The following is a 9,658-nucleotide window of genomic DNA, read 5'->3' as shown; positions in this document are numbered from 1 at the left end:
ACTTTTTTAGAAGAGAAGGTGATTCCTGGGGTTACATATTCAACAGGGGGGAAAAAGCTGATTGTGAACCGGGCTGTGTGTGCGGGGGGTGGTTGTGGGTGGAGGGGATTGGAGCGCGGGGGGTAGGGCAAGTCATCTCTGGAATTCAATTGTTTTTAAAAAATCATTTATAATTAAAGGGACAAAGTAAAATACGATCGTCTCATGCATATTTAATCATTCACACTTCCAAGTTTGAAACCATTTTCCCTGAGTGAATTTTCTCACTAATTTAAACTCTGAAGTCCACTGCCATTCGCCAAAACATCTGGACAATGCTGGTTTCAAACTTGTTTAAATTCGAATAAGCTAAAAGAGCCCCGTTGCAGGTTTAAAGGAAAAAGAAAAAGTAGCAAAAGTAAAAACTCCGGTGAAAGTTTGGGCGGTGTTTAAAAAATCAAGTAGGGTTAAAGTAGTCTTGAGTAGAAATGCAAATATGTGCATTTTGATTTAGCCTAATTAAACTGGTGTTATGTGCAAACACATTCTCTCTACACTCAGAGGCTTGGGTTTAATAGAGCAAATTAATTTCCCTCGCTGGCGTTATGTTTTTGCCCTAAAGCCTCCCCTTCCCCGACCAGTGAAAATTTCCCACGAAATTCCACACGTCCGCGGTTCTCCATCTCCAGCGCAAAATGGAGACTGGAGCACCAACAGCGCTAGCGGGCCTCGGGCGCAGGGCGGTTTCTCTTCCTCGTTTGGGGCTGAGACCCGACCTGACTTCGTTTTGAGATGAAATGTGCGGGATTAAATGGAGAAAATAAAACCTCAGAAATACTTTTGCAGCTACTCGAGACTCTTGAATGAGCGATGGGAGACGTGCTAAGGTGACGACAAGCCTGATCAAATCCACAACGGCCTCATTATCTAGGCAAATGTCCTTTAACTGCTGAATGCCTCTTGTCCAAAAAGGGGGTCCGTGGGGTGGGGCGGGGGACTCTTCTGGTCCATCCAGGGCTCCCCTTCCTTCCCTAAACGCCTGTGGTGCTCCCTCCCCCACTTCCGCCCCCTCTCTCGCCAATCTCCTACTCTGCAAAGTGCAGGCTTGTAATTCAGGACAAGTGTGACACCTACCTGTGAAAGGGGGGAACCGTCCCCTCGCTGGTCCCGCGGCCCCAGCCCCGCGGCTGCGCGGGGAATCTACCCGGCCGCCTACCACCCGCACGGTCGCGGATGGAACATTTACTAATTTAATGAAATCCAGCGAAGAGATCAATGCCCAGTTTTGAAGAGGTAGAGACGACAGTGACTTGGGAAAGCCTTCTCCTTGGCATCCCCCAACTGCTTCCCGCCCGCATTAGCCCAGAGCACCTTTGAAATAGTAATAAGGGCTAAATCCGGCATAAAATCGAACTCATTAGCAAAGTTCACCAGCTGATTGCTTTGCATAAAACACGACACTGATTGGAAGTAATTAGGTTAAGCGTTGGAGCTCGGGTGGTGCGTGTCTCTAACTGGCTTTGCCATCTCTTCTCCCTTCTGGGCACACACTTGGGTCTCTCTCGTCCCTCCTCCAGGGTCCAATCACCCCCCACAGCAGCCCGCATCAGTGATCCAAATTTGCATTCCGGGCAGGGCCAGGTTCCCTGGAGCTCGAAGCCTAATTACGGTTTCCCGCTGGCAAACTGGGTTCGGTGGAACCTTTCATTCCCCACTTCGAAAAAAAGTTGCAGGTTGCATCTTTTGTCCAGGGCGATGGACAGTTTATTGAGGCTTCTAACAAGTAATGAGTGGCTCTGATTATGTTAAAATCTCTTTTAATTAAATATTTTGCATTTTACAAAGGCGGCTGCAGTTTCTTTTACTTTTCAAATCTAAGAGTATATAACCTGTTTCCTTTCTGTAATAATACTTTAGCTCATACCCAGAAAAAATCAATAGGTGTAAAAAAATTAAATTAAACTTGTATTTTTAAACTATGAAACAGTTTTGGGCGAAACACAAATGTATATATTTATATTACAAAAAAAACATTAAATGCCTGTACAGGTGTCTTAATTTCATAATTTACTTCAAAGATATTGAATTATCAATTTAAATACAAAAATGCTACATTAAATATACAGAATAAGATTTAATACAAATCCTTTTTTAAATTTTTTTCAGTCGGTTAAGACATTTCTGTGGGTGTGTGGAGATGTCTACATTTTTATATCATCCATCTCCATGTACTATAAACTTTTTAGTAGGAGGGGTAGTTTTGCTTTTCTCTCATGTTGATGGAAAAATAACTGCCAAGGCCATGTTTTCTTTTTTTTAATAAATTAGGAAGGTCCGGGACCGACGCAGCCCGCGTTAAATGTCGGACATACCTTTCTTCAATTCATAGGGAGAGTCTTTGCACAGGTCTAGCTGGGACTGGCTCCGCAACATTTTCGGGTCTTTAGCCAAAGCGTCCGCTCGATTCAACACGGTCTGGTTTAATCCATTGAAATGCGAGCCCGGACCCGTGGTGGGGCCTGGCCCGGGCCCCGGGTGGCCGTGAAGGTGTCCGAAGGAGCCATAGTTCGTGTAGCCAGGATAGAAGGGCGCCGTGTAGTAGAGAGGCCGGGACAACACCGTCCCGCCTGGGAAGGGACACTGCGCCGAGGGCGAGCGCGATGGCGCCGGGGCTGGCGAGGCGCGGCTGCCTCCTAGGGCTTGCCCGGCTACGGGCCCGGGGCATGGTGGGCACGGAGAGCCCTCGCTCCCGCCGCCCCCGTCCTTGACCTTGTCCGAGGATGTGGCGATCTCCGCCAGAGACCACAGTTTGGGCTTGGCGAGCACCGCCTGCGGCGGCGGCGGTGGCGGCGAGTGTATGACCGAGGACCCTCCGGGACCGGGGGGCAGCTCTCCCGCGGCTGGGTGCGGGCCCGGAGCCGGCGCGCCGGAGGGGTAATGAGGGGCTGGGTCCTCGGCCAGCCGCGCTGCCGCGGGCCCGGCCGGGGAGAGCCCACCGGCGCGGGGGGGCCCGGGCAGCGCGTCGAGGCGACCCTCGGATGGCGGCTCCTTAAAATCCGAGTCGCTGAGGCTGCCCTCGGTCTCCTTGCCGGCAGGGGTGGGCGGCCCCTGCAGCCGTTCACAGCCTGAAACCGCCTTTTGCTCTGCTCCTCCTGCGGGTGAAACCCAGGCGGTCAGAGGCACGGAGGCCACAGGTCCCCACCCGCAAAGGCAAAAGGCCCTGTCCCCAATCTCCAGGCCTTGGGCGCCCCCTCTCCAGGCCCCTGTTTGGCTCCACACACCCTTTCCCGCGTCCACCAACCTGCTTCGGGGCCCTCGGGGTCGCCCTTGTCCTCGGGCTTCTGGGGCTCATCCTCGTCGTTCTTCTCCAGATCAATGTTCTCCTCCTCCTCCTCGTCCTCGCTGCGGTTCCGTGGCGTCCACGTCATCTTGTTCTCCTTCTTGAGGCGCCGGCGCGCGTTGGCGAACCAGGTGGACACCTGGGTGAGGGTCATCTTGGTGATGATGGCCAGCATGATCTTCTCGCCCTTGGTGGGGTAGGGGTTCTTGCGGTGCTCGTTGAGCCAGGCCTTGAGCGTAGCGGTGGCGTCTCGCGTGGCGTTCTTCCGGTACGCGGGGTCCCCGTACGGGTACGAGCCCAGGGGCGCCGCGTACGGGTGGTACCCCAAGGAACCTGCCATGCCCGGTGTATGGTCGTAGGGAGAGCCCTGCAGGGAACGGGCAGAGAGAACGTGAGTGGGCCGTGGTCCCCAGTTGGCACCTGGGCGACCGAAGCACACTTCCTCTGCGCCCAGGGGTCTTCGGGCAGCGAGGCCCGCACTCAGGCTTCCCCTGGGGTAGGGCTGGAGGGCTCAGACCAGGGGGCAACCCCTCTTCCTCCTTAGAAGGAAGCAGAGGCCGCCAATCCCTGAGTCCTTGGAGGCTCTTGGAGCAGTCCTGGCTTCCCCGGCACCTGGTAGGCCCCCCTCTGGCTGGGCACGTCCTCCCCCGCGTGAGCAGATCCGGCCACCGAGGCCAGGCCCCTCTACCCAGAGAGAGGCCCGGGCAGCGGCGGCGACTGTGCTCTCTGCGCCCGAGTGGCTGCGCAGTAGAAACAAGGGTAGTGAGCAAAGGAAGTCAAGGAATTATTTTCCCCCACAGAGAAAGGCAAACGAAGATTCAAGCCTTGTCCCTGCACCCCCTCCCCTCCAAAAGTGTTACCCCAAACCGAAGCCACGGCGCTTTTCCAGAAAGTGCACCCGGCCGAAAAATCCCGGATGCACCGCAGCTCGCCCGACTTTTCAGAAATTTAATACCTCCAAATCGGATTGCGAAGATAGGATTACGGATTTGCAACATTTTGGAGGACTAATTAAAGGCGAGGCCAAACACATTTACACAGACTGAGCACGCTTCTGTTCAGATTTCGGATCTATTTCTTTTGAACTACTTTTCGCCAAATGGCCAAACCCCCCAAAATGAAATAGAGTAAAATGTGCAGGACGGCCTAGAGCTCACGTTTGAACCAAATGTTGCTCTTTGAAGCGACCTCTCCCCCCCAAAACCCCTTCCGCCAAGTTAGCGATCTGAGCCAGACGCGGCTCTCCTCTCCGTGCAACTCCTGAGCCCGAAACCCGGGCGAAGCCGAGAGAGACAATCGCCCAAGTTCGCAGGGGCCGCGAGGCTCGGCGGGACGGTCCGCGATGAAGCCGAGGCCCGTGTCCCCCGCAACCCCCGCCCGCCACGCGCGGCCCCAGCTGCCCTCGCCCGCCCAGGCTCCCGCTCACTTACCACGTACGAAGAGAAGGCGGCGGCGGCTGCCGCCGCGGGATCGGCACCGTACTGGAGGTGCGAGTTGTAGCCCGGCGAGGGCGCCGTGAAGGCGGTGGAGCCGGCGTAGGGCGAGAACGCGGAGCCCGACGACGAGCGGCCGAGCTCATCCGTGCGGGGCCCCGAGATGACGCTGGTGCTGTACGCCGGGCAAGAGTAGAGCGCCAGCGAGGCGGACGGCTGGTACAAGTAGCCCTGCGGGTAGGACATGGCCACACACGGGCATGGGGCGCTCCGCGCCGCGGCCGCCAACGAGCCGGGCGGCGCCCTGCGAGGGCGAGCGGGCGGGCACCTGGTCTCCGGCTACCCCGGGCCGCTGCTCCTCGGGCCCCGGCTCCCGGGCTCCGGCCCGCGGCGCCTCCTCGCTGGCTTCCCGCGCGCCTCCGGCTGCGACCGATGAGCCCGCTCCTCTGCGCGCCTCGCTCCTCCCGGCAGGGTTTCCTCCCCCCTCCCTTGTTGCTTTCTCTTTTCCCCCCTCGCTCTTTGCACTGGGGGGCTCCGCTTTTGGCTTCGCAAAGGTCCTGCCAAGATGCTAAGTTGGAAATTGAGGATTCTGACGCCTTGTGCGCGCCTGAAGCTCCTCCTTCCCGGGGTGTAGTCGGTGGGAGGACTGGCAGGAGCCTCTGGGCGGCCGCAGCCAACCCGGCCGCCAGGCGCTCCTCGTCCTCTCCCTCTTCCTCCCCGGCTCCCTCTCCCGCTCGCTGGCGCTCCCCTCGCCCCTCCCTAGCGCCCGCCTCTCCTCCGCGGCCCTCCTCTCCCCCCTCCTCTTATTCCTCCCCCACCCCTCCCCTCATCGGTCTCTCCCTCTCTCACTCAGACTCTCGAGCGCCGGCCCCAGGATGACAATCACATCCCAGGCGCGACGATCTCTTCCAACTTTCCTCCCCTGCTAAGTCGGGGAGGAGGAGCGGCGGTTCCGACACAAGCGGGCCCTGGTGGCCGGTCCGCGTTCCGACGCACAAAGGGAACGAGGCAGCGGACCGCGCGCCAGCGAACGCTCTGCTTTTTCTACGCCACAGTAAATCGCGGAGTTAGCGGATTTCTTGTTCGCGAGGAGGCTGGGCTCCAAAGCGGATCGCCGTCCACCCTCCCCTGGTTTCTCCCCCTAGTTAAAGGACCCACGAGAGCGCTGGAGACCCAGATGGATGCCAGCGTTCAGGGCGCTGGGAGTCCGGGGTGACTATCCTCCACCAGCAGCAGCAGGTGGGCGAGAGACAGGCCTTGGACATCTGCACGTCTCCGGCTCAGCCTCCCGTCCACCAACTCCCCGCCAGACGGCGAGGGAGGAGACACTGGGGACCCAGTACTACGGGGGGAGCCTTTCTCTAGAGAGGTTGTGGGCAAGAGCTGCCAGACGGAGGAGAAGCAGCTACGCTGGAGTAAGTCTCTGGACTCCATTACGCCCTCTCCCACAATGGCTCGCTGCCCCTTTCTTGGGGCTTTGCATCACCGGCAGCTCGCCCCTCCAGGCCGGTGGTGACGGTGGTGGAGAGTGCGGGTCCTCTTCCAGTTCGCACGCTCACTCGCTCGCACCCGCCCATGCTTCACCGCTAACAGTCCGCGGAGGAGTAACCAACCCAACCACTGTTTGTTCAGCGAGGCGCTGGCAAGGCAAACACAACTGAGTCACAGGCCGAGCCCTTGCCCACGAAGGCCACACAGAATACAAAATAGACCTTTTGCCTGTCTCTACACCCAGCGCCACCGCAAGCCACAGAAGCACTCGAACTCTGGGACAGACAGGGGCGCTGGTGAACCAGGACAGGGGCTGGCACAGTGTCGGGCACTCCAGTAGATCAGGGACGTTGTGGCTTTTATAATGCAGTCACACGGAAGCCGAAGTATACCTAGACACAAAGTTTCCCTCAATGACTCTGACAGTTGAGACACTTTTATTTCTTAAGTTCCAACCGGGTCTGGCACACAAGCCTAGTCTCCAGACCCGCACTCTGCAGCGCGACTTCACGCACGCGCGCAGACTCCTCCCCATCAGTTCTCCCAGGCTCCGCCCCTCAGGCGGATATTCTCCTACAACTTCTGAAATCTCCCGGCCCCATCCCTCCCTGCCTTCGCCTCTAATTGGACGCTGGCCTCTATAGGCTCCGCCCCTCGGCGACGTGAGCCCGCTTCCCTCCGAGTCTAGGCGCCGAGGGGGCGGGGCGGGGCGGGGCGTCGGCGCCCTATTGTCATGGAGACGGGAAGCCGGCGGCGGCGGTGGCGGGCATAGCCCAGCTGAGGTGGCAGCGAACCGGCCGCGACTGAGGCGAGGCCGAACAACCCCGCGCGCGCGGAGGCGACCGCTGGCGGCCTCTCAGCAGCCAAGGGGGCAGAGTCCTCCGGGGCTCGGGCTAGGCCGGGGTGATCGCGGGGAGTGCCCAGGAGCGTCCCCGCCTGCTTGCGTCGCTCCCGCTCTTGCGGCCCTTCAGCTCCCCAACGCCCGCCCCCGGCTCCGCCCGCTGCCGCCGCCGCCGCCGCAGCCCCTCGCGCTAACGGTCGGTAGCGGCCCGCGCGCGCCGCCCGCCGGGGGCTCGCGCCAGCCACGAGGGAGCGTCCGCGGCTCAAGCTCCCGCGCTGCGGAGGAGAGGTGAGACCCGCGTCCATCCTGCCACCGCGTACCCTCTGCGTCTCGGCCGGGCTTCCTGCCTCTCGAGCCGCGTCCACGTCCGCCCGTGGACGGGATGGACGCGGTGGTGCCCTGCGCCCCCCCGGGCTCTCGGTAGGCATGGGCCGCGTGAACGTTGGGCGGGATTCTCGTGGTGTGACGGTCCCCCCAGCGGGCGGGCGTGGGCGTGGTCCCCTCCATCCACGCGCGGCGACTTCACCCCCTCGGCTCTGGTCCAGGATTCTGATCTCGGAAATGGAGCCCTGGAGGTTTGTGCCACCGAGAATCTGAATCTGTCAACACAGACATCCTCATTACATCATCCTGCCACTCTGGGCAGCCCCCACTCCCCCCCCATCCCCCGCCAAAACACACACACACCATACTTCCCGCCCCCGCACCCCCCGGTTTTCTAATACTGTCTTCTTTTTGGTGTCAAGGACTTGGAGAGAATCCTGAAAGATATTGAAGCATTTAGAATTTATGGTTCTGTTGCTGTGGTTGTCACCTCCGCTCTGCGTCAAATTTGAGACTCATTTCTTAAGGATGTCTCTATTTTCTGCTTTATTTGCACATTGATGGCTCTGCTGCTCCGCCGGCCACCGCCGCCCGCGTCTGCGATAGACTCGTGTTAATATGCTAGAGGGAAGAGCTGATCATTAGCAGGCAGGCGGGATTCAGATAGCATCTGTCGGGTTTTCTCCGTTTTCATGTGAAAGCCATCCGTTTTTGCTGGTAAACCCGAGGTTTTAACTTTTAGCCTTGGATGCATTCCTTTCTCTCCCCTCCCTCCTTTTCCCACTTTATTCATCAGCTTTCCAGTTTGGGAGCCTGCTTACTTTTAGCAGTAGTTTAACTCATCTCCTGTCACTGAAGCTTTCTCCCCCCGGCAGGCAGGAACTAACTCCCTCTGGTTCCAGGTTACCAAGACGATTCTTTTTCTTTTCCGCTTACTGGTGCATTTGTATCTTTGTGAACATTTGCACTTAGGTTAGGGCTAGGCATGCCTTGATCTTAATGAAAGACTTTAAAACATTCTAATTTTAAAACTTCCTAAGGGTTTATTGGTTTGTCATGTCTGCACGGATCCTGTTACGCATTACTCTTAAAATTTAGAGCTTTAAAATAACAGACACAATCGTATTGCTAAAACATGGTGTGGAGCTTGCTCCTAGAGTTTGGGCTGCACAGTTGTCATTGTTTAAATCGAGTGCAAAAGAGGTTATTCCTGTTTATTTAGTGTAATAACTGTTTACAGTAAAAACTTTAAAGACTTATAAAAGTAGATCTGTATTTTAAAAGATCTCATCATTCTTGTGGGAGAGACACAACACAGGCTAGGAAAGGCAACAGATTGTTTCTGTCATATCGCTTTGCTGTTTTGGAGTGTACTTAAAGGATTATGATTGATAAGGCTGTCTTGCCAGAGAATGTTGACACAGGTGTGCATCGTTATCTTAATTAAGATCCTGAGAAAATGTTGTCTATAAAATGGTGACATAAGAAGGGCAGCATATTTTTGTACAGTTTTGCTTCTGGAGAATTTAATTGCACTAGAAATCTGTCTTTGAGTTCCAGATTTTGTGAGCACTTTGGCAGTAGAAGTTTGAGAGAAATGATGGTTCAATGTTAAGTGTTCTGGCATGTATTGATACTACTTGTGGCTTTTTTGGCAATGCCTCTGTCGGCTTTCTTTGTGCTCCATCTTTGTGGAATAATGGTTTCTGATTTAGAAAGGAAAGCATGAATAGCCTAGTATGTTATTAAGCAAACGTTTATTAGTATTCAGAAAAAAATATGTAGAGGAAGACATGCTTAATGTGCAGAAACAGGAATGTAATGAAAAAGTAAATATATAAGAAATTTATGTCCCTTCTTTTTTTTTTTTTAAGTCTCTTAGGATGTTTTCATGATCTAAAACATTTTCTTTTTTCTTCTCAAGTACTTAGCTACATTGTTTATGGAATGCCTTGTTTTACTTCCAGACACAGAAGAAAACTGTTTTATTTCTTCCAAAATGTGTTTCTGTAAATTCGAATTGATGAGCAAGTGAAGATAGTGCATTTAGACTCTTATTAGTTTAAAGATCTGAATCATAACCTGGATGACCACTAAAATAATATTACTGTCCTTTACTTCAAATCTCTGAATGCCAAAACAATAGCAAGACGGATGCTGTTGATTATATTACCCCTTGGCTTACCCAGCACCTAATACCCTTCAACATAAGTATTGCATTAAGATTTCCCCCCTCTTTTTGTAGCTCAT

The 9,658-nt window shown here is 55.3% G+C and overlaps 1 protein-coding gene across 1 annotated transcript; it reads right to left on the bottom strand.

The window, feature by feature from the left end:
- IRX5 (iroquois homeobox 5) lies at positions 1,727 to 5,495 on the bottom strand. Its single transcript, XM_018061996.1, has 3 exons — positions 4,750 to 5,495; positions 3,281 to 3,686; positions 1,727 to 3,131 (listed from the first exon to the last, which is right to left on the bottom strand). Exons 1-3 carry the CDS (start codon positions 4,996 to 4,998, stop codon positions 2,335 to 2,337), a joined length of 1,452 nt encoding a protein of 483 aa, XP_017917485.1. The 5' UTR covers positions 4,999 to 5,495; the 3' UTR covers positions 1,727 to 2,334.

The sequence above is a fragment of the Capra hircus genome, chromosome 18, assembly GCF_001704415.2.
Source record: "Capra hircus breed San Clemente chromosome 18, ASM170441v1, whole genome shotgun sequence".
In the NCBI taxonomy this organism is placed as follows: domain Eukaryota; kingdom Metazoa; phylum Chordata; class Mammalia; order Artiodactyla; family Bovidae; genus Capra; species Capra hircus.
This window is presented reverse-complemented; position numbering and strand designations above follow the sequence as displayed.

Coding starts and splice junctions, on each gene's coding strand:
- IRX5 (XM_018061996.1), bottom strand. CDS start 4,998: ATGTCCTACCCGCAGGGCTACTTGTACCAGCCGTCCGCCTCGCTGGCG. Junction 3,687..4,749: donor CCGCCTTCTCTTCGTACGTG/GTAAGTGAGCGG, acceptor CGTTCCCTGCAG/GGCTCTCCCTACGACCATAC. Junction 3,132..3,280: donor CCCCGAGGGCCCCGAAGCAG/GTTGGTGGACGC, acceptor TTTCACCCGCAG/GAGGAGCAGAGCAAAAGGCG.